General features: G+C 37.5%; 1 protein-coding gene across 1 annotated transcript in view; it reads right to left on the bottom strand.

Moving 5' to 3' along the window:
• Nucleotides 1–26,031, bottom strand: part of REV3L (REV3 like, DNA directed polymerase zeta catalytic subunit) — a gene marked incomplete at its 5' end in the record, with an annotated part of 135,202 nt that overhangs the window by 60,865 nt on the left and 48,306 nt on the right. The window contains 5 exons of the mRNA XM_082480731.1: nt 88–182; nt 11,273–11,369; nt 15,309–15,469; nt 16,921–16,995; nt 19,974–20,163. Of these exons, the coding sequence (XP_082336857.1) occupies nt 88–182; nt 11,273–11,369; nt 15,309–15,469; nt 16,921–16,995; nt 19,974–20,163 (618 nt within the window). The remainder of the gene's footprint in view (nt 1–87; nt 183–11,272; nt 11,370–15,308; nt 15,470–16,920; nt 16,996–19,973; nt 20,164–26,031) is intronic.

Below are 26,031 nucleotides of genomic sequence, written 5' to 3'. Positions count from 1 at the left end.
TGGCTTAACTAAACTGAGCCTTAAAAAAAGGTAACAATATAGTTCCTGTCCTAAAACATTTTACATGGAAAGTTATTAACACTTCACCTTCAATATCCAGTTGATTTAAAATGTCAGCAGCTACTGCATCCACCTCCAATTCACAGGTACTTTGTGGCTCAACACCTTTCAACATTAAAGAGCTGTGATAACATAAATACCACGGGTTAACTTTATAAACATGTTGATTTTGAAACATGCATTGTCACTGTTTTCTAACTGGACCAACATCTACAGTATTTCAGGGAGAATGGGGGCGAGTACCTGAATACAGAATTACCAGTTCTCATCCTTGCCTGCAAGTCCTTAAATTAATGGTGATATTAAAATCTAGATGAGAAATTTGTATCTTCAGCTTAAAGTGATTAGCTTTTTCTTTTGCAGGGAGAAGAGAAAGAAGTAGTAGACAATTCTAAATACTACAGCAGTTACAATAATGCTCTCCTCCTCAAATACAAGATGAAATGTTCTATAGAACTCTCAGCCAATAGGACCATCTGCATTCGCATGATCTTGCGCCCAGTAAATGCAGTGGCAGGAATGTTTCTCTCTCTTTCACAGCTCAGAGCAATGCAAGACAGTTTAACAGAAGAGAAGCAAGAAATGTTTTATTTTTTCACTTTTTTTTTTTTTTTTTAAATTTATTTAGGGGAGTTAGGGGTAGCCTGGTGAATATAAACAGAGTATTAGCATCCCAAACACAGCAGAACTAAGGATAACTGGCTTGCTAAAGACTTAAAATACTAGAAACAGATTCAAGCTGGTTGTATAATGATCACCTTCCTGCTGTGCTTTTTCAGATCTGCTAAGGTCAGTGGCCTTCCACCTGTTACTGTCAGTGAACTAATTTTAAGGAGTCCATGGAGGGAGCTAAGAAAGAGAAATCTGCTCCCAGGTTCACGTGGAAGTCTGTTTACCCTTTGAAAATTTTTAGAGAAACACAGACAATCCCCTCAAAGCTCCCCATGGTTAAAATAACACTATTCTTCAGGGCCCTTTGTCTAGGTTAATTAACTGCTGACTCACAACATCTACTGCTGACTTACAACATCTGCTTGTATTCCTACATTCCCTGACAGAAACAGAGCCTCAAAAATCTCAGCATGGAACGTAAGATAAAATTCATGATTTTTTTAATGCTCTCTATAAACTTTGAATAGAAGCCACTATAGCGCAAGGAGGTAGTAGATGATTTAAATAAAAGCCTGACACCTTCTTTGAAAATTAGGTATTTAACTACCTAGAAATATGAAATCTGAAAGAAATGTAAAATTAAACTGCTTCACTTATGTTGTAAGATAGCACCAGGCTGAGCGGTGCGGTTGACACGCCTGAGGGACGGGATGCCACCCAGAAGGACCTGGACAAGCTCAAGAAGTGGGCCCATGTAAACCTCATGAGGTTGAACAGGGCCAAGTGCAAGGTCCTGCACACGGGTCAGGGCAACCCCTGGTGTCAATACAGGCTGGGGAGGAAGGGATTGAGAGCTGCCCTGCCAAGAAGGACTTCGGGGTACTGGTGCATAGAAAGCTGGACACGAGCCAGCAATGTGTGCTCCCAGCCCAGAAAGCCAACCGTATCCTGGGCTGCATCAAAAGAAGAGTGGCCAGCAGGTCGAGGGAGGTGATTCTGCCCTTGTACTCCACTCTGGTGAGATCCCACCCAGAGTACTGCATCCAGCTCTGGAGCCCTCAGCACAGGAAAGTCATACGCCTGTTGGAGTGAGTCCAGAGGAGGGCCACGAAGATTATCAGAGGCTGAGACAGCTGTGGTTGTTCAGCCTGGAGAAGAGAAGGCTCCAGGGAGACCTTGTTATCACCTTTCAATACTTAAAGGGGGCTTATAAGAAAGTTGGGGGCAAGGTTTTCAGTAGGGTCTGTTGCAATAGGACAAGGGATAATAATTTTAAACTAAAAATGGGAAGATTTAGATTAGATATAAGGAAGAACTTTTTTATGACGAGGGTAGTGAAACACTGGAACAGGTTGCCCAGAGGGGTGGTAGATGCCCCATCTCTGGAAACATTCAAGGTCAGGTTGGATGGGGCTCTGAGTCACCTGATCTAGTGGAAGATGTCCCTGCTCAATGCAGGGGGGTTTGGACTAGAATACCTTTAAAGGTCTCTTCCAACTCAAACTATTCTATGGTCCTACCTAAGAGCAAAAATCTAATGACTTCTCAGTAAACATCAGAGAACTCAACCACAAAAATATTTTTAAGTTTTTAAAAGGCTTCAGGTCATCATATTTATTATCAAGAGATAAGATAGCATGCCAAGAAAAAAAACAAAAACAAAACTGACCCCTTCATCACATTCCCGATCTGTAGTTTTCTAGAAAAGAAAAGTATTTACTTCTAAACTCCTTTTGCAGAGGTCTATGGTACAGACCATCAGAAAACATAGATTACATGAAGTTAGGACTGAAGCTAGTTTTGACACATCCTATTCCTTAAGAAGGTTATATATGGGCAAAGCATGTAGATTTGCTCAGTAGAGAGCTAATTAAAACAGCTAGCAAGGTTGCCTCTTGCAAGAAAGCTCTAAAATAGTTTTCTTGACTTTGAAGCAGCAGAAGACCAGGTGGTTCTCTCAAAAGCACTGCAGAAATTAAACTGTTTTAAACAGCATGAACTCAAACTGAAGGTAAAGGGCTGCTTTCAAGGTAGCTTCAGTGGTCTACTGCTTTACCATTACACCAGAACTCCTGCCCACGCAGAGTCCATGCTGTAAGTGAAGTACAGAACAAAGGAGTACTTGTAAAGAAGTGCAATATTTCTCCTGTGTCACTTCCTCCTGGCCCTCAGCTTTCCTTGCTTCCCCCAAAAGAACAACCCTTTCCTGAGGGGAGAAAAGAAGAAAAGGGCCAGGTGTGGTGGTGGGGAACAGGAACACAACACAACAAATCAAGAGGGCTACTTATCTGAAGAGATACCTCAATGTGAGCTTTTACTGACTACTGTCCAGTTCTGTCAGTAGAAAAGAGATCTAATATTTCTGAAGTGTATCCATGTACTATATGATTTAGTTTATGATACCAAACCCATTCATTTGTGATTACAAAAACAAGAATTATTTACTAGGTTCACAACAGTGCATGAAATTCATAAAGATTATGACAGGCACTCGCAAACAAATATTTTGCTTTCTAAGGCCGTTAGGTTGCAATACCATGCAGAGAAAATTGAAATTGCTAGGCTATAACTACTGTATTACACCTGTATCTATTTGTCCACCTATGAAGAAATAACATCAGTCAATTGAAATACCAACTATATTTTGCATAATGCAGAAATAGCTTCCTGCGTTGTTAGAGAGAACACAGACCTGACAAGGAAATCAGAAAATTATTTTTAACCATAAAAGACCGAAGTTCTGGGAAAGTCCACGATTTTTTCTTTTATTTTTTTAATCTCCATTGGAGACAAAAAAAAAAACAGTAAACTTACAGCTTGTTAGTTTAACTGTTTAGGCAAAGAACTGGACAAGATGGAAATAAACAGTGTTAGAAATGTAAGCAGAAATTAAACCAGTCCTAGAATTTACTGACACTTATAAGGGAAAAGACAGAGAGGATTGAAAGGAGATCTAGTTATTTGGTCATTGACTCCTTCTATATATCACAGTAATTCGAAGTTCAATTTGTATTACTAGTTCAATTGCTCAGATGATGTGTAACTTGACTTTTGGGGCAAGAAAAATATTCACCTATGTAAGGCTGATAGGATTTACTGTGATAACCTCAACCTCTCTACAGCAGACTCAGCCTTCAAGAATCTTGTTTGCTCTCCTCCTGTATCCCATTATAATAGTGGAATTTTTATTAGAAAGTAAAATCCTGTCTTATAGATAATATGAAACCAAGAAACAGAACAGAAATCTCAGCAACTGGATTTTTAATGAAGGGATAAAAAAAAAAAAAAAAAAAAAGGAATAGGCATCCTGAAAGTCAACTTTAGAAATTGCTTGACACTTAACATTTTGAAAGCATATAGTGTAAAAGCACAGAAAATAAATGTTCCAGAATAATTTCCTGGTAGCCATACTTTTAATATTTGTGATGTCACATTTGATGGCTGCATTAATACACTAAGTGTATTTTTCACTCTGTATGTAAACATATGTTTCACTTGGTTACAGCAAAAGAAGGCAGAGCAGGATATTTCTTCGTTCTAAACATCCAAAAGTAGTCTGGCAGATGTAGAATTCATTAACGACTGTAAGATGCTATGCATTACTATATGATTACTAATCCCTCCAGTCAGCAGTACTGTTTCAGACTTACTGTGAAAATTAAGAGAGCAGATGATAGAACTCCTAAAGCAAAGCAGCTCAGCCTTTTAGCACAAGTAGACTGCCCATGCCTTAATGCACCCTTTAAGGACAATCCATTACCATCACTACTGTCCCTTCCCAGTCACGCCATCAGCTGAGAAACAAGTCCATAATATGATCAAAATGCGTGATTTTCATGTCACACACTTTGGGCGCTCATATTCATCAAAGCATTCAAACAGTGCCTGCCTGCACAATGGGCAACAGGAACTGCAGGCAAGCTGAAACTTGCATTTTGATCACATAATAAGAAAGAACTGCAAAATCACTTGGAAATAAGAACAAAGGAGGAGGCCGCAAAAATTTTGTCTGCTCCGTTCATGAAATCAAAGCGTTTCTTCGAACAAGTGAAAAGGGACCACAATACACAATGGTGATTGATATCAGAAGAGTTTCTGGTTTTAACACTTTCCTTTGCTAAATGACACACAAATGACCAGAAATCTGGTCAAGATCTGTCTTTTACTTGTTTGGTAGATACAACTGCAAAGCTCTGAGCTTCCTACTTTCACTAATTTCCTCTTTAAAAGGAATCCAATAAAAAAAAAGGGGGGGGTGGGGGGGGGAAGAGACAGACAGAGAAAGAAAGAGACAGACAGACAATCCTCGAAGAGTTTAAGACAAAATATATTTTTAGTTAGTGACCTATTTCCGAAGAGTTTGTTTGATTACTAAAACCATTAAGTGAAACATTTTCCTTTCCTCTGACAAAATGCCAGCTTTCTATTCTTTTCCCCTTTAACTAGGTAGGACATTTTTGTCAACAAAACGTGTCTTGGCTTTCCATATCCCCATCAAGAGGGTGGCCAGTGATTCGTCTTGAGAACTGATCAATACCATAGACAGAATAGGCCAAGAGCTTTCCAAATAATCTGATTTCTTATAAATAAGAGATTCTAATACGGATTTATCTTATAAAAATAACAGGAAATTCAACATTGCTCAATTCGAAACAAACTGGTAGTTGTCACTGTAACTTAAGTATTTTTCATTAATCATATTAATTTGAAGCATGTTCTTTGTCTGCAACTCACCAAGATTCAAATGATTTGGGCGATTAGAAACAGAAAAGCTCATTTTGCCCAAGCTCTAAATCAAACAGATATAAGGAGTCTTTCTGTCAAAAATTACAGTATTCCAATTAACATGGCATATTACTCAAATTAAAAACACTGAGCTAACAAGAGCCCTTTTTTGAAACAAATTTAGGATTTATCATCATAATTCTCATTAACGTTTTCAGGATTAAGGCAGGGCTGGCAGTCAAAACTTCACACTCCAAAGACTGATGTGGAGTCTAATAAAGACAACTGACACATACACTAAGATTTTCATAAGACTTGAAAAATGTCTTCTGAATACAACTGGATCATTAACTTGTTGTTTAACGTCCTTGTCAAGGTGAATTGCTAGATACTTGCATGAGCAGAAGTCAGGGCAGTAGTACTACAAACTTCTGCAGCATCCAGGTAAGCCACAAAGGCCAAGGAGCCATTTGTTCCCACTTCAGGAAAAACCTCAAAGGGCATATGAAAGCAGAGCAGCTTTAACTGGCCCTTCTAACATTTCAACTTACGCTGATTAAAACAAAAATGTCAGAGGGAGGAGGAGGAGTGCAAACTGTCCTGAAGTACAGTTATTAACATGATTATGTGCTCTTTGAGAACTACTTTATGAGTACTGTTAATAGCTTGATCAGCTGTTAGGTTTGCTGCTTTTACTCACCTGAAACAAACATGCACAACACATCAGGAAAATATATGAAGCAACTGTATCTCTCACTCTCCCAGCTAAAGCCATATTTCCTGAGCAGCTACAGTGCTGCAATTAGCAGGTAAGAAGACAGCATGAAGAAGTCAGAACATGCCCAGTTCTCCTAGCTATAGTTAGTTGAAAATATGAGCTACTTCAGGCCATTAGCAGTTTTTATACCTTGCAATATACTCAGAAGTGGTCTGTTTGACACAGGTTGCCCTATACAATGGACTAACCACCTGCCTCACATCACGTGCATCAGTTTTGCAAAGAAAAAGATAATTTTATGTAATGTCAAAACCATGATTTGAGAACATCTGTATTAGAACAAGGTTGTAAAAGATGACTTAGCAAGTCCCAGCCAAAGCTTTTCATAGCATCTATGTTTCATTTTGTAAAAAAGAACGTAGATAGAATTGTTTACAAGGTACAACTTGTAATACAGATATATGAAAGGCAGGGTTACGTGAGGTGGCATAGGAATGGAAGCAACCTAACTGCAAGAGAACAAAAGTTTATTCTCCTAAGTAGCAAGATATATCAGGGTTGCACGACATTGAGCTGCCATGACTACTTGAGATGCACACTATGCTGAAAAACTGCAATACAAATCCATCTTACCTTTGTAGAAAAAGCTCCACATAAATTGAGAAAAGACAGAATGGTCCTTATTTTTGAAGAAAGTAAAAGTTTTTTGGCACTATCCACCAGCATAATAATGATAATAATGTAGGATGAAACATGTGCTCAAAGAAAGTACCAAGGTTTGGTTCCTCAGATGCTGAGGCAATCCAGCAACAGTGGACACAATTAAAAAAGTGCCCACTCCATACAATTAGCTAGATTGAAGCTCTCAAAAACCTTGAAGAACGGACAAAGTCAGTATCTCAATTCACTAACATTAACGACAGCCTAAGGAAACAAGTTCTGTGATGATCACATCTCTGGTATTTATGATTTTAAACTGAGGATAGTTGATAAAAAATTAACCCCACAGAGAATCTGAAAGGTGTCACTCAACTATACTGATAAGGACTATAAGCTTTGATACAACAGTTTTCCATATTCTGTTCATGGAAGAAAAAATTTATTTATTTGCAGGATGTTCCAGTGACTTGAATAATGCACATATTTCATTAAGAATCAAATGGCTAAATAAAAACATGTACATCCTGACAAGCAAGAAAAGCAATTATGACAGCCACAAACCTAGCAGAAATCTGTAATATCACATAACTGCTAGACTGTGCAATAGTGTTATTTGTCAGATTTGTCAGATTTCCACATAAACCAGCATTCAATAGCAAATTTAGGATTTAGAAAACAAAGTGTTTCTCAAAAGCATTCCACCATTCTGCTTTTAACACATCATGTCCAAGTGGTGGACTTGACCAGCAGATAACTCCAAGCCTGATGTTTACCAGAAAGTTTTCTCACTGGAACTCATGAAAGCATTTAATCATTTATTATCAGGTACCCGAGGGACAACTTAAATGTGTCTCATGTGAGAAACTCCTCTTGTCAAAACTGTTGGATAACACTGCCAGGCTCAGGTGACTACTGCCTATTTTAAGGTGGGTTTTACAGGTTCCAGTCTGATAACACTGGCAAGTATCATACCTAAAAGCATTACAATATCAGGGATTCCTGGGAGCTAGTGGCTTTGGACATTTGTCTGCTTCATAACAGAATCACTCTATAATTAGATTAAAAGAACTGTCCCTGGCTTAATAATTATAGCCACAAGTTAGTAATGCAGAGATTTACCAGGAGCAAGACAGGACATGGCTGGATTAAATACTGTTCTGGAGAAGTGGGAGAATAGCAAGGTGCTATCTAGTACTGAAAAGTGAGTTCAGTCACCAAGAAACTTTGGCATAGTTCTCAATTTTTTTTTTTTAAATAAGGAACCACCACTGGCATTTACCCATGCAAAATGCTGCTAATGTTACACACATAACTTTTTAATAATATTACCTATTACTATTATTGCCTATTACCTACCAGGCATCCAGCATCAGATTTCAACCACTTGATATACTGTACTCTGAAGTCAAGAAATGCCAAATCACTAGCACTGCTTGGTTAAACCACAGCACTGGTCCACTGCTACTTGCAGCAAGAACTTGGCAGATACATGTTGGACTATCTCTAAAATTTATTCTCGATGTACACAAAACCCAGGATAATGAGTCTAAACAGACATCCCAATCAATACAAGGCAGCCCTAGAAATTTTGTGGTCTAAACCAACATTTCTCTGTCTTCTCCCCTTGTGCTTTTTATTGAAAGAACAACAACTCAAGTGTAGAGATAAAAGGTAGGGAAAGATGAGATCTTCATATCTGATACAAAGGACAAGTGAAGACTTAGAAGTTCTGTAGCGACACATAAGAGAAACTTCAAATGCTGCTGGAAATAACAGTCAAATGGTGAAATACAGTAAGCAAAAATTTTTTGCTATTAACACCTCAACTTGAATTGACGAAGACTGGATACTAAAGTGAGGAGCCTGTGCTGGTATTGCACATGAAATTAGCAATCAATATAGCTGTTGATATAGCTATACACAGAAACCAAATGTTTGGAATAGAGAATATACTTTTGTTAAGGAAAGACAGAAATAAAGGAAGAAGGGCAGATTCACAGATATCAATGCTGTAGACCGCAAGAATAAAAACAGTATGGAAAAAAATCTGAGTCACAATCTGTGTTACAATGGTTTCCTTGGATAGATATCTCATATACTATCTGGGTCAGATTTACCCTCAGCAAGGTTGATCATGACAATTATGAGTCCATTAAACCAATCTAGATGTAAATTTTCAGAATTTTAAAGGAAATAAAGTAGGAAGGTAATCTGAAAGTGGGACAAATTGCAGCATGGGTTTGATTACAAGAACACTGGTTTAAGTTGATGCCTCCCATAAATAATCCTGGAGAAATTATAACAGTCTAATAATTTTGTTTAGATACAGAACAGAGTAAAATCAGGAATGGAAAAGAATTTAGGCTTGTTAATTTGCAGTGGCATGTACATCCTACAGTATGCGGAAGACAGCCATGATAGAACGCCTTTAATAAAATAATTCATTTTCTAGACAAAGGAATGTTTGACACAGTATCAAATGGGAAACAATTTCAGTTGGAGGAGATGTAAATTAGTTCCTAAATTATTAAAGCATTTTAAGAGCTGGCTAAAGGTGAAATTCCTATTGGTTATAAAAAAAAGACTGAGGGTTGATTCGTAGGACTGAATATAGACTAGTTTCTGGGATCAAGTTTACTTTGCATCACATTAATATTGTTGGCAGGAAATGCAGCAGTGTACTAAGGAAACATAGTGATAAGGCAAGCTGGTAGACACACTGGATATGTAACCAGATCATAGTATCATAAAATGAAAGCAAGATAACTTAGAAGTAAAATAATAGAAACAGCATGAAATTTAAAAATGGGATACAAGCCCTATATGAACTTATAGGAGATTCCAAATGGAAGATTATCACTTGGAAAAAAAGGAAAAGGAGAAATACCTTGTACTAATAAATCCTAAAATCTTTATAAGCCAAAGTGACATGGTAAATGAGACTGTAAAGCATATCAGGGAGAGAACTACCAGTATCATTGCATATGGCACTAGAGAGAATTTGTGTGGTATACTATGTAGTATTCAGGCTTTACGTTCAAGAAAGAAACACCTACTGGCGAAAGTACAGGGAATGAATGCTAGGGAAATGGACAGGCTTGGTATTTGCCCCATTATTGCTAACATCCCACTGCTGGAATGTGTGTGAGAAGGACCGGCACAAATGAGGTGCTGCACCCCTGGCTGTATACACAAAAGTGTGGAAGGAGGAGGAAAGCAGCTTGTGGATACAGCCATGAGGACGAGTGCCTGCAGGGAAGACACCCTTGGGTCCTGCTATGCTGAGCTCATCCCTCTCTGGGTTTGACAGCCAGGAAGTGTTATGTTGCTTTCTTTTTATCAGCCTTCCCCACATCTGTGTAAAGTGACATCAGATAATCCCGGTCCAATTTATGATCCAAGCCCCCAAAAGGTTAAGTAACTTGGCTTACATAACTGAGCCAAACAAAGATTGAAATGGACTATGAACAAAGTATACAGCCAAAAAGGAGAAGAAATAGCCCAAGAACAACTGGATATGAATTGACCACAAGTAAAATCACAAGACAACCATTAGATTAGTGTTGTTTCAAAACCTCCTTAAAGTAGGAGTAGCAGAATCAGAAAAGCAGATGCTACCTTGTACAAGTTCAGGTTTTTGCACACTAGGAAGGTCTCAAGTACGGTTTCAGGCACTTACTTTCTACTCGGGAAGTAAACGCTCCTGTACACAACTCTAGCAAGCAGCGTGGTGTATTAAGCCTGATAAGCTATTCAGAGAAAAATGACAGGAACTACCCCCTCAATGACTGAGAAAACTAGTAGATGACAGTATTTACACGACCTGTCAAACATTAGGAAGCAGTTTAAAGAATGAACTTGCTATGGGTAAACTATACAAATCAAGGTAGCACCAGACACTGTTTCTTTCCCCTCCATGGCCCCAAAAGCCCCAATGCCCCAGATATATTCCTTTTCTTATAGAAGTAAAGCTATTACAAATTACAAGCTGTAGACTAGAAAATGTCTAGAAAAACGGAAGATCATGGCAGAAGGACAAGCAAATGCTAAGCTGAGATTCCTATGTAGCTACTATTTGAAATGGACAAATTGGAATACTCTGACAGCACACTATTCATGTTAGTTAAGGGTGATTACAAAAACAGAATCTGTGACCTGATGTGTAAGTATTCTCTATAACTATTAAGCTCACTTAGCTTTTCATCAGAAGTCATTACCTAGAAATGTATCTTCCGAAGACCAGGAAGTTGAATTTGCCACATATATTCCTATTGTTATCCCCCAGTTAGATTTTTACAACCACATACCAGAAAGTGTCAGATGACCAAAACTATAAAAAGAAACTAAATAATGATAGTCTGTGTCACATTAGCACTTTTATTTTTTTAAACATACAAAACATATAAGGGACCCTTAAATGAGAGACCGGAACCCTGCAGCATATACAAGTTGCTGCATAAAAGAAAATACAGCATACATAAAATTTGGCATACTGACCTTGGTATTTCATCTTCTTCCCATTCAATGAAAGATGCACTGTTTGAATTGTCTGGCAAATTAATTCTATGATGTTTACTTACACCTGATGTATCACCTAGAAAGAAAGGAGTGAGAAATTAGTTCTTTTATGCAGCAATATTTTTTTTCCCCACACATTTTATTATATAATTGCATTTATTATTTAATACTACCGATCCAAATACTCCTAAGGAATAAATAGCACTGCATATCATCTTCAAAAAGTAACTATGCTATCATTTAAAAGATTGAACTTAATTTCTAACATGTAGATACACATAAAAAGAAAAATACATTCTCAACACACTGATATTCTTAGAATTGCATTTGCTGTGTTCTAGTCATATTTTAACCTAAATTCAATCTTGGTCTATTTGTGCGAGTTTCAAAGTACATCATGCAGAGACTGATGTAAATTTCAGAATTCCCAGGGGTCTGGGTCCTCAGGTCAGATCCCAGTGGGAAGTAGAAGTGCTAAGTTCTGCTTCACACTTTTCCTCTTTCTTATCTGTGAGCTGAAAGAGAATACACAACACATTCCAGATGGAGTGGCAGTACCAGTAAGTGGAAACCTGCAATGAAGGTGAATGTTGTCTGACCTAGAAATAAAAAAAAACACCATGTAGGTTTGCTCGGAGGTCTCAGCATAAGGAAGTGTGCTCCAAAGTCATGCTGGAGAAATCCTCGAAGATTTACTACCTCCCTTGTGGTCTCCTCCCGAACCTTCACTCTTCAGAGGAAGGAAAGACAACATACAAAGGATGTGGCACAAGAAAGAAAAAAGCCCAGGAATGGAGTTGGGGAAAAGCAGAATGTGAGAAGACCTTGAAAATTACTCAGTCTCTCACTTTTACGTGAAAGACCAGCTTGAACTTTTAATTTTCTCAGCTATGTTGGTGTTATGTGGTAGCAGGTTTTTTTGTATTAAATTTACCTTTCAGCAATATCAAACACTTTTGCATTTGTTAGATACACTAACTGAACAATTCAATTGTCAGAGGTCTTCAATAAATAAATATTTATTAGAACAGGTATTTTTAATCTATAATTTTAATGTAAATTTCATATCAGAGTCTTGCCAGTGTGAATTCCCCTACTTGGAATAGCAGGGATAGGGATATCTCATGTAGGAAAAAGCCCTCAGTAATATAGTTACTACAGAAGCAACTGAGAAATACCATGCAAAAAGTGCCTTAGAAGCTACAAATAGAAGTAACTGAAATCCAACAGGCTTAATTAAGTATTCCGGACCAACCCTACTGCACCCAGATTAGCTCCTGCAAACCCCGCCCTTACATCAGACTCCTAAGTGCACTGACATGGCAGACAGATGCTGAACTGCCATGGGAAATGTGGTACTCAAACAGAGTGAAAAGACATGCTTGTGTTTATGCAGGAGCTAGCTCACATTCAGCCACACCTGCACTAAGATGGTCTATGCACTGTGATGCCCAAGCAGGTGATTCCAGAAAGACAACAAAAAATATATGATCTTGTTTGCACAGACCTGGCTTAAACCTAGCATAGGTTAGTGTTCATGCTGTTCAAAAGTGATGACTTGCCCCTGGGTAGAGCTGGTCCAGGAAGAAACACAGCCATGTTTCTACTGCGTGGCTTATCAGCTAATTCTCCATATTAAAATGCAAGCTGACTATGCATGGAAACATCTCGTTATTTTTCATTTGCAACTTGATTATTCCGAGTTGTTGAAATGGGACTGAATAGTTGTATATTGCAAAGGAAAATACATCACAGCAGCTATGCAAGATTATAGGCCAACTGATAGAACTCTGCTTTCAAATACTTCTAAAAATCGAGGCTCAAATTCCTGTATCAGTTTGTTTCTTCAGTAAAGTTACTCATAGGGATAGAGACTTAAGGACACTCAATATTCCCCTTTTCTTGACATGAGGATCTTTAAAGACAGTAGCAGTGACACATCAAGGTCTTTCAGAATCATATTACAGAAGACAATTCAACTACTGGAAATAAAAGTTGTGTAATAGTTTTAGTGGCATGTGGTGCGTGAATGAATTTGCAGCCTTCTTCCTCACTATCCATAAAGAGAAGAACTTGAAAAAAAGAACTCCTGCATCTTCTGGATACAGGCTGATGAAGGAACAGTATTGCTGCTACTACAAATTTCCTTGCTGACCTCTCTCAGCCTTCAGTCTACTGTTTTGAGAGTAGAGAGAAAAAAAAATACCACTGGAAACAGGCTCCTGAGGCTGCTTACTTACATTTAGGAACAGATCTATTATTGAATTTTCTATTCCTTGCCAGACCAATTTTTATATTATCATCTGCAAGGGAAGAAAAATAAATGTTTGCTGTGCATCTTTAGGCAAAGGTTTTTACTGCCATCTAAGAAACAACGTTCAGCCTGGCCTGCATGGCACAAACTACACTTGACTGAAAAGAACACACACCCCCAAGACACAGCAGCTGTGGAACAAGCAGGTAAGTGTGTCAGTCGTAAGCAGAGACTGTGTTTTCTACACCACTCCAACAGGTCTGAGCTTAGAAAGGACTGCGCTTCTCAGGGCTGCTGTGCAAGGACCAGCCTCTTGACAGCATTGCCTCTATACGGTTGTAGCAGGGACACACCATTTGTTGCTCAGCTGCTGTGCTAGGAGTAGTAGATAGTGATCCTTTGCCTGGGGACTGCAATAGACTGAGGTAGGCTGCTTATACATGTGTGATGTGGAGCCACACAAAGCAGTATGAATCTTGCTAGGAGCACCACTGCCATTATCTGATCAAGCCAGGACAAGGTAGACTGTCACTTTCTTGCTTTTATCCTATTGGAATCTCCCCTACCAGAAGTCCACTGGTCTGAGCCCATGCTCCTCTTTCATCCTCTTTTTACCATTCAAAACCTAAGTCCCTCATCCTTAAATAAATGATGAAGGAGAATATAAATAGCTTATGTCTTTCATCTATCATCTGAAAAAGAAAGGGAAGAGAGCTCTGGAAAAAGAATGGGAGCAAGTATTCGATACAATCACATTGCATGTCTCCAGAAGGGCACTGTGGATGTTTGGAAGACTAAAGGTACCTGACTATACTTCCTCAGGACTGAAGATCCTGAAGATGCTCTGTCTGTGGCTGAGCTTTTGTCTTCCTACAGCTTTGACACCAACAAAAAGCGTGGCCTATTGTTGAGTATGAGAAGAGTATTTTTCTTTAGGTGAGAATCAGTTCTGAAACCCCATGCACTAATCTATTGCTGTCTGAAAATACATGCATAAAAATAATGGGACAAAATTAAAGTCAGCATGATTCTTACTTGCTCTTTTTACCAGAAAGATACTTTACTATTCTTTCCAACTCTTGCTTTAGCTGTATGAACAATTATGATGTAAGTAAACAATACTTATCTTTCTAAATGTTAAGGGCCAAAACCGACATGGTTTTCCTACTGTTATCCCCCCTTTATACTGAAGCATTTAGGTAACATTATGGATGTTCTTGTCAAACTTAAGTTTTATTTAAGTGTGTATATTCAAAATGCAAAACTAATTTTTTAAAATGAAAATGGTTAGCCATAATTTTGTAAAGACACTACTGCAGCAAAAAAGTGTTTTATAATTGATATAGGGATCAAAAACAAACAAAAAATTTACAACAACAGTATTAGCATGCTATCTTTCACATAAATTCTTCAACTAAAACCCAACTATTTTTAATCTTCTAACTTGTAAAGAGGTGTGGTCATCTTGTGAAAACGGTCATAGCTACACTGCTGACAGAACACATGTTTCTTGATACATAGCATCTCATTTCAGGAAGCAGACTCTTTCTCAATCCCAATACACAGGCACAAAAAGGAAAAATGATAGAAAGCTACGCACAGACTTTGTTTTGACGCAGAAAGCAAACTATAGGGAAACAACCCATGATACCTATTCAGCCACAACTACAGCAAAAGCCTGACAGCTAGTGACATTTTGTTCAAAATGGTAGTTTTTAGCCTTCAAGACAATTATTTGGTCTTAAGAAAAAAACACCTTACTTTTTCTCCTTGCCTTTCTGAATTTGACAGCAGCCAGGTTTATTAAATTCATTCCATATAAGTTGTAGTCTATAAAGAGCTGAAGGAGGTAGGGAATATGGGCTTCATGAGGCTGGTAAGATTTGTTCATTATGGCTCCACCTTGTAGAAGCTCACATACTCTAAAATTAAAGACAAATTAGGACACAAACCAAAAATTATTCCAGTACAACAAGGTTGAGATTTGATTTTATCAAAATATAAAATACTTAGACTTCTTAAATTTTGCCTCAGTTGTATTTTTAACTTAAAGATTTTATTTTTGCAGTAACAGACCCACAAAAATGATCTCTGCTAATAATGATTCAATATTTGGGTGTTAGTTACAAAGGAGCTGTGAATCCTCTGGCTTAAAAAAAAAAAATTCTCTGAAAAAACATCAAATCATGTACTATTCATGCAACTAATCCAAAGCCACTATAGTACATGGAAATCTTTCTACAGAATAACTGAAGCAGCTGTATGCCTACACACTAGTAATAACTTTGAAAGTCTCTCTAGTTCTCCTTGACATATATATGAATGTGTCCTGCATGGTTTTAAAGTTACATACTGTATACACAGAAGCATTATTTTAACAACTTCCTAGAAGCATGACAAATCTGCTCTTTTAAATATCTACACATTAAAAAATAATTGTAGATATTTGGATAATTATAAATTGGTGTGATAAGTTTAACTCAAAGTAACAGGATATATCTATAAATCAAAGAAAAGCACTAGGCATTTCTCAATGCAACAAATTGAGTTCAAAAATAGTTTTATACAGAAAAATTAAAGGAATAATTTAGGTGAAGTGTCAGTCCTTATTTAGACAGGAGCAACTCAAACATGAGAATCTTCACAGTACAAAAACCCTATCACATTATATATGCATATAGATTACATTAAGACGGAAAGTTAAAATCATGCAAAATTTTTCTAGCCTAGAACAAAAAACAGACAATACTATCTTATGGTCATGTATTAGATCTTTAAAAAAAAAAAGTTATGATAGGTAATACTACATGCCCAAGGGATTTCAGTTGATGCTTGAGAAATAATTCCTCCTTATTTATTCCTGAATTTACTGCAACTACTGTGACACTAAGATTGAGATCAACTGTGCTTTCATTTAATAGAACATTACTCTACTGACAAATAGAGAAACTGTCTAATAACAAAAACTATCCAGCTTTCCAAGTATATTTAAAATTTAATAATGGGTGCTTGAATTTAAAAACTTTTAAACTACCAAAATCTACTTCATAATATACGAAAGAGTACTATATTGTTTTTCTTAAGAGTTACAGGAAAAGTAACCTGACGCAAATTTCTTCAAATGTTGAAGAATTACAGTTAATACAAGACAAATAAAGACAAGTATATTTTGGTCTTGCTTTCCTAACATGCTAGTGCTTTATAAGGATTATTGGTGTGATTAGAATTAGCAATTTTCTTTGTTTTGAAAAATTTGGACAATAATTTTATTGCTTTTATTTTGTTAAGATGCAGGCAAATCTTGCTTCAAAATTAACTTTTAAATTCAAAATATAAGGAAATCAGCCAGAACGTCATATCACCACATCCTTACCTTTTTACCATTGCAGGATTGTAAAGATAAATCTTCATAAACTGTCTCTCCTTTTCATGGTAACCATAAAAAGGCCTGGAGAGGAAGAAGTAAAAGCGAGAAGCTAGCTGTGGCATTTACTCAACCGCATTTTACTATAATGAGTATTAAAATCCAGGGGAAAAAAATTAGAAGATAAACTGCATATCCAGAAGAATGAAAATTTCCATGTGTCAGGCTAAAGGGGAGCATTATGTTACTATATAAAGATAAAAAGGATAGGCGCTCTGCATGTCAAAGTATCCACACACAAAAAAAAAAAACCAAAACACCACCAACAAAAAAAACCACACTAGGAAGGCATTTCTGGCTTAACATTGTTTCTCACTTTCCTCGCATGTAAACACTCTAATGGCACACCATCATAATAGTACTTTTAATAAATTTATTAGTGCTGAACTGCTTCAAAACCAGCATTCAGCCGTCCTGATACAAAGTCCTTAAGGACATTAATTCTGCAGATCGGGTGTAAATGAGTAAATAGCAGCTGTGTAATATAAATAACTGAACAATGAGAACAGCTTAGAAGAGTGAATAGCTGCCCCCTTTCAGTGATTACTAATCATCTTGTGCACTAAATGAGGCATGAATCCTGAAGAAAATAGGATTTGAGAATGCAATTAAAGAATACATAGCATAATGAACATGTCAAGACTAAACTGAGCTTGAACAGGCAGCATTAATTCTGGTATTACTTGACTGAATTACTGACTTTTCAGCATCTAGAATTCTAATCTAATCTAACATGCTTGTAAAACACCATGTTAAGGAAACTAGCCATAATTCAATACATTGGGTGAATGCAAGTATCTACAGTTTGCAGTAATCACAACCAAAGTCAACAGAAATTCAGGAGAGCATACATTTAAATGTTACGTCTACAAAATAAAGCAAAATCTCTTAACCAAAAATATTATAAAAAAGATGCAGCTGGGGTGCTTACCTGCAAAGTCAAAAAAATAAACTTCAGTAGTAAGAGAGGTTTCAGTCCTAAATTAAATGCAAACTCAGCAGAACTGCACAACTATAGCATTAATACTGCTATCCTTAACATCGTTAAATATGCACACACTTAATATCTCCAAAAGCTAGACTGAACTGTTTTAAAAAATGCTCATGACATTAAAACTGAGCTAAGTTGAAACAACAAACTTAAAGCTGTTAAGCTGAAAAGGGGGAGATCATATCTTGTATAATGAATCAATCACTTTCTTACAGAGATAGTATAAAGATAACGACAGCTTATATACATTGAGTTGTAATGACTCAATGTGCTGTAGGCACATAAATGAAATGCTCCTTTTAAAAAAAAAAAAAAAAAAAGTCAGCACGTGCATGGCAAATGATCCATCCTCAGACTGACATGGCAGCAGGGAAAGCAAGATTTACAACAGTTCCAAGGTTAGCTATGAACACCTACTTTAATTTCACAATTCATAAGGACAGCATACTTCACCTCTTTTTATTCCTGGACCTCTGTTATGTTTGGAAGTTAATGCAACAAAAATTTTACATTAAACCTGTAAAGGTTTAGCGAACACCTTTATTACATAATTGTCCTGCTAATGCAAAATACAAGGGATAAGAATCATCTCCAAGACTTAAAGAAAAATATAGGTTTCTCACCACAGAGACACGACAATATCTGAGCAGAATCTGACTCGGGTCAGAACAGAAGAAAACAAATAGAATTGTGTGACTACATAAGCATGTCTCATCTACTCAGGTAAAGATGAAGGTGTATTACAATTTCTGTTGGGTGCTTCCCATTAGCCTCTTATGCAAGCAAAAAAAAACCCAAACCCACATGAAGCTCTTTCCTACGCTTCTTTGAGGCAATGAGCATCTGACTTTCAGTAATGACTGTTTCGAAGCTCTAAAGCAAGAGAGGTGAAAAAGAAGCAGGTTCTGCTAATCTCTCTTGTTTTCTCACCGATTTGAAGATTGTCTTCAGCAGTTTACTCTGCCCAGCTTTCACTGTTGAGATGAACAGCTATACTACAATTCACATAGCTCTCACAAAAAGAACAAAAAGAAGAAATTTGGTGGGTTAGCTTTCTTGTTACTGCAAAAACACATCAGAAAGTTCTGAGTAGAAATGAAAAGAAGTTATTACAGCTACTTTACTAGCAATACCTAGAAGATACCACTAAAACTGGCTAGGCATAGAAAGATTATCTTCCTAAGCGTAATAGTTAGAAAGAATGTATTTCAAAAGTGCATTAAAAAAAGTAAGTAAACGACAGTGCTGCACAGTACTGAAAATTAGCATTTACATTGTTTTGAAGATGAAAAAGTCAATGCATGTATAAACTAACTGTGTTCCTCCAGGACAGCCTCCTATTAATCACTATGAATTGACATATTTTTCAGTCCTTGGTTATGCAAGTTACATAAAAATTGATTAAGAGAGTCCTTAAAATGTTAACATTCAATAATAGCATATAGTTCCAGGAGTAGCAGAAAGCTGCACCAAATAAAACACGACAGTCAGCTTGACAGAGAAGTAAATTAATTTTTAAGAGCCTCCACTTCATGGCCTGTGCTGCTGGGAGATTCAGGTGGATGTGACTTCTGTGATGTGTTTCCTAAAGGGGCCATCTTAGATGAACAAAGAAAAGGAGACCTAAAGTCAGGCTTCTGCAAGACATGCCTGGTCACAGGGAACCTAGAATAACCCAGACAGATAGAAAATGCTGGCTGGAAAGCACTGCTGTAATAGCAGAGACAGAAAAAGCTAAAGGGAACAGATTTGGAAAAGTGATAGACACTGAATCCAAGTTTAGGAAAAAATGGTTGTCAAGTGTTTAGGGGAAAACCTGTTATTATGTTAAAGTCAAAGCAAGCGAGAAGTGTTATTTAGTAGTTGTACAGGCCTGTACGAAGACACACACGGGGAAAAGAAAAAGGAAAAGCAGTGCAGTCACCCAAGTCCACAGTAAGTGCTTCTATGTAGTACAACTGCAAAATCATTTCAGAAGAAATAACCAAAAATCCTAACAGATCATACTTACATTCCAGATACTAATGACACTTTAAAAACATGTTGAATAGTAGAAGATGGATTGCCTAAAGCCACATTAAGTGCTCTGTCAATGCTGAATGCCACTTGACGAAGATAGTATTCTGGATGCTGTCCAAAACCATCATACGGTACATAGAGGTAAGGAAAGACACCGTGTAAGTGGAGACAAGTCTTCTGACCTAAAAAGAAAAGGCAAACATTTATTTTCTAATAAGTACATATTTTTCTTCTTTTAAGTAGTCCCTAATTTATTTTTTTCAGGTTATTTTTAGGTACTGCAGACAGAATAATTTTATGAAACAAGTTCAGGTGTATTTCAAACAAAAGGTACCAATTTAGAGCAGTTCTCACATTTGATTCATTGACAAAAGCAATACAGAACAGACAGCATTAAATGACATACACAGTGGCAAATTCTGCTGTTATACAAGCATAATCCTAATAATTTTCTTTGTAGTAATAACACAACACCTCTCAGAATAATTTTGCATATTGAGGCAGTGTTGGATGGTTAATGGTTTCTCAGCCTCTGTGAAAATTTTGCAGTATCAAAATTCTTCCCATTCCATGAGCACAGAACCTCTCAGAAATTAAAAAGAATGTCCAGAACATCTACAAGGACATTCAATATTCTAGTTATTAAGGCATAAATTGGGATATGGGAAAAAAAAGTCAACTTTTTAAATCTGTGGATCCCAGAGAGGTCTCGGCTACGTCTGCAGATCTCTAGCATTAGCTTTCACGAGACTGCAATAACAGCAGAATGAAAGAACACACCGTGAAATCCACCGTGTTAGACCACAGCTTGAGCTTTGGCTTCAGACAAGGCAGTACAGCAATGTGGACTGGGATCTCACAAATTTACCACGTTTTTGGGGGGGCTAGCCTCAACTGTAGTGCGTGTTCTCTGTTCTTTCCTCATGAAAATACAACAGAACATGCATTCACTGCTGAAACTAACATCTGAACCTGCTCGCCACCCTTCCAGCCCCGCAAATTGGTCGTGACTTCTCACTGGTTAATTAAGAAATTTTCACAGTAAAATACTATGAACACATGTCACCGATTAACCCCCACTGTACCATAATGATAGGCAAAGTATATCATCTTGCATTTTCTTTGGATAAACTCTCTGCATGAAGACAGCAAAACAGTATCTAAAGGTAGCGCTTTCATCAACCAAGAGACAAATATTACAGACAAAGAGGCAGCACAACTTCACTCATCCACAAGACCAACGAGAAGACTTCCAATAGTCTATTTTTTCAAACTGATATTATTTCTCAGTTGACGGACCTTGCCCAAACTACTTACACTCATTCATACCCACATCAGTGCACCATTGACCACCCAGTGAAGACAGCTCTAATTCCACTAAAGTGCAGGAAGAACAGAGCTTCAGAATCATGACTGCTTGCAAATTTTTACACCTGTGAAATGCATGCCTCCAAATATCATAAATAGGATAGCTTTTTTTTTTTTACTGGGGGTCATATGTACTGATCTCTCTTCAAATATTTATCAGACCTTCAAGTAATGTCTAGAAGCAAGATAAATTGCTCAAAGGAAGGTAGTACAGTCCATTTTCCAAGGTGAGTTTTATTCTTCCTATAACTCATCCCCATCAAGTCTCTTCAGTAATGTTTAAATACAACCTATAGACGCATTCATAATGTTAAGGTCATCATCTATGATGAATTCTGCCCACGCTTTTGAAATATTTCAGAAGACATTTCTTATTTATGTATTATGTACTTCAAGTAACAATGGACCAAGAAAAAGGGGAAACTAAAGAACGAGAAACTATGAACTAGAGGGGGGGTTTAATGGCAAAATAAAGGACAGTAACAGCTTTACACGGCAGGAAAACCTCTGCCCCCCCCCAATGTGGGAGAAGTCATTTATTAGTAGCATGTGAACTGAAAAAGTATCAATCTGTGCAGTGGTAGCAGACCATTTATTTTCTGTACCGAGTCATCAAGGCTGACTTTGAAATAAAGGATTCCCACCCCTCCACCCCCCTCAACATAATTAACAGAAAATTAATAGTTGTTTAAACTTCTACAGTTCCTCTATTCAATTTTTTTGTTTGGATTTTTTTGGGAGGGTTTTGGTTGATTGGTTTTGTTTTTTTTTGGTTGAGTTGAAGTGGGGGTAGTGGTTTTTTTAAAATGTATGCCAGGATCAAGTTCAGGGAGAAATTCAAACTCATTTATACATATTATTTGTCTGAATGTCCACTGGAGCTTTCAAAAAACAAGTGATCAAACCAACCCATGCCAAACTAAATTTGATATTTGAGCTACTGACTAAGAACTTCTGGCAAATATACAGGTCTATCTACCCACGAATTTTATAAATTCAGGTGTTTGCTACCTACAACTTGTCAGTCAAAATCAGTTCTACACTTACTTTTTTTTTTTTTTACACTAATAGCTATGATCTCTTGTTCTTTTTGATAACACTTTATAAAACACCTTTGCTTTAATGATTGCCCAACTATTCTGTGTTATAGTTATTTTATGTTCCCCCAGAAAACAAAATTGCAAAGCACCAGAATAAACAGAACAAGGAGATAGTCTAAACTCACTGTACTTAAATCCAGGTTCCTTTCAAGTTATGCAAGACAATTAATTAATAATGCTTTTGCAGCTAGCACCTGATTACTCAAATTAATTAAATTTAAAAACAATATATCTATTTCTATAGCACCTATTAATAATTCTTGCTGAACTGAAATACAGTTTTATTGTTGAATAAAAAAAAAAATCCATACACCACGTATGAAGAAAGCTTCCTTCTATTTCCTTCTGTCTTCTTGCCCTGCACTCCCCCCATCACGTGAAAAAACCTATGAAAAATCCTATAGCTTTCAAGTGACCAAATAGTCAAATTAACACCAGAGATACCTTGTAAAACATACACGCTGAGTTGTTGATTCTGCCAACAGAACAAACAAGCCACTGCTGATCTAACACTCCTATTAGGCCAGCAGCTGTCAAGTTACATGGGTTTATACAGCTACTCCGTTCCTTGTCAGTATTGACTCATTTACCATGATACTTGGTTATACTGCTATTTTTATTTACAATACATATTACTATAAGTCTTACCCTGTTAATGTAAGAACAGAGCCGTTTGCTTCCATCATTTAACTAAAAGCATCAAATTGCACCGAATATCAGGGTGTTGAGTCCGAAACCCAGACTCCAGTAACAGCAACCACGGTTGCACTAAGCCATTACAAATTCTAGTGGATTCTTTCCAATAGAGCCACAAGGAGAAAACAGATCTATCCACTGAGGATCTCAGGCCACACGGACTCAGCAATTAACATAAATTATAAACTGGGCTTGGGAAAAGGTAAAGAAGTTTTATGCTTTAAATGTGTCAATCTTATATTTCTGTTTCTTTTCAGAGATACAGACAGAAGGAAATCTGTACCACTAGAACAGCAGTGACCATTACAGTGACCACTTACAGTGATCAGCAGATGTTATTTTTACCTCTGTTCATCAGTGTCTTTGCATCTGTAGAATCAATGGAAGTGGTGCTTGACAGCAGATTGTGCCGAGAAGCCATACAGTTTATACAATTGCTCTCCTCAGAATTTCCCAATGCAAAACTGGATGCCTGGAAGTGATTCCCAGAGTTTTCAGATGGGACTGGCCACTAAAATATTTCACGCTGTGGCCTCATCATGGACCTACGGTGCATGTGCATCACAACCATTCTGTACACAAGCAGTACATATGTGTGGAATGATTACTAAAAAAGATCAATAAGACAGCATTGGTCACACATTAAGGAAAGGTATAAAACCAAAAGGCTTCTAGGGTAAAATACAGCCACAGCTGGTATGTGAAGAATCCGCTACATCTGTGATTCCCTGTACAATATTGCTTGCAAAGCAACACGGGGAGTGGAGTGGGGTGGAGACTCCAAGGCCAAACTCTGTGATAATCCAGCAAACATGGAAACAAGATGGCACCACAGAAGGAAAAGAGTGCAAAGGATGGAGCGGAGTGGAGACTGCAGCTAAAACTCTGTGATAAGCTGGGAACCTGGGGACCAAATGGAGCCCTCAAAGGTCTTATAGAACTAATAAACTGCCCGCTACCCTGAGCCAACAATCTGTCATTTTTTTGATGAAATGCTGTCCTTTAGTGAACTTTGCTAATTATAATGTCATTATAATACCAAAACACACCTCCATCCCAAAAGCTACCCACCTTCAAGGTGCGACCACTCCTCATTGAGTCTGTGCCCTAAATTTTTCGTAAACTATACCTTTAAATGTGAGGTGAGAAAATTTTACACCAATCATAATGAAAGTATTTATGACTAGAGTCCTAGAGTCACCCAAACTCCACCTTGAAGATAAAAAAATAGTATAAAAATAGCCCAAGAAAAGGAGGATGGGAGGGAACACACCATCGTGGACTTCTGGGACCAGTCGACGGGCTGAGCCTAAGGACGCTTGTGGGTAAGATTCGAACACTTGACTATACCAAGTGCTTCCCCGGTAAACTTAGAAATCTCTATGTAGAGTGGTTTTATAACTTAGCGCTTTTGTAACCAAGGTATATTGCTAGCATCTTTAGTATTCGCACATGCTTTGCAGACAGTCACTATCACCGGCAATCCAAAAGAGCTTGTGTATCTGTTGTTTAAATAAACTGTACTGTGTAGGCAGCTAGTCATTTGGGTTTTCTCATTGAATGCGACTGAAGCGAGGCCATGTTAGTTCATGAGCACGACTGGGCTGAAGGTGCAGTCTGCTATTAGTGTATCCAGAACCGGAACAGTTTAATATATTAAACGCGCCTGGACTGATAGCGGTGAATTGGGCATCACTCAGAATTTAAACCTAGCTGCACCTAGCCTCCCACCTCGGTGAGGAGTGTTAGAACGCAAGGGGGGTTATTTTCTGCCAAAACTACTTTGCTCCTTAACGCAACAATATGATGTCTCTATTAACAAACGAACATAACGTATATGTAAAAGCTAGGACTGGTGGTGATCATGAGTTATCAACTGGCAGGAAGCTGCTGCCCAAACAATTTCTCTAGCCCACACTCTCTTAAAGAATGGGGTCTGCACTGGTGGAATTATCTGCAGGTCATAGAACAAGCATCCCAGTGCATGACTCATGGGGGCTGCTGAGTAAACATACAGAAATCTGAAAGTAAAGCTGAGACTTATTAATAAGCCTTTTTCAAGCACTGAATAAAGCAGTGAATGAAGGAACAGAAAAAGCGCTGCTATAACATAAAAAGAAAAGAGGCAATACACAAAACCTTGAGACATTACGAGATACTCAACTAGCAATCTGGGTATTTTCTCTGAAAAGAAGAAACTGCAAACTAAATGTCAATATAGATTAACAGCCATAATAATAATGAATCGATACTTCATAAAGAATGTAAATGCAATATTTTCAGACAGTAAAGAGCCTACCCCCCAAACCCATACTTACAAAAGCAAGCAACATAAATGTTACTGAAGTATTAAACTCAGATATAGCATTTTGCATACTTGAAATCCACAAAAGAGATTCAGAAAGCCAGCCTGCTATTTTTTTGGAGATGGTTGACATATGCGTTCCTATTAGGAACACGTACCAAGAGTAATCCTTGAGCTACCATATAATTTAAAATATCAGAAGAAAAGTCTGTAGCAGCCTTAAGACAGAAAACTTCAATATAATTAGAAAAGAACTGAAGCCAGTATGGTAAAGGAATGCAAAAGTTGCTCAACAACTACTCAAGAATATGCAAGAACTTATGTCTTCTGACCACCAGACCACTCAGCTGTACAGGATGATCTGGTATGGTCAAAACTGAGGCACAATCTATACAGAATCACAGAATGGTTGAGGTTGGAAGGGACCTCTGGAGGGGACCTGGTCCAGCCCCCCTACCCAAGCATATGAACACCTAAATTTCACAGTACAAGCCAGAGAACTTGAGGATTATTATTCAAGTGTCCTCAGAGAAGTGTTTTTTCACCATTTGAAAAAATTGATTTTGCTTTAAACTATTGAA

Source organism: Vanellus vanellus, assembly GCF_965231255.1.
Source record: "Vanellus vanellus genome assembly, chromosome: 3".
NCBI classification, from domain to species: Eukaryota; Metazoa; Chordata; class Aves; order Charadriiformes; family Charadriidae; genus Vanellus; species Vanellus vanellus.
The sequence above is the reverse complement of the archived record's forward strand: the minus strand, read 5'-3'. Positions and strand labels throughout refer to the sequence as shown.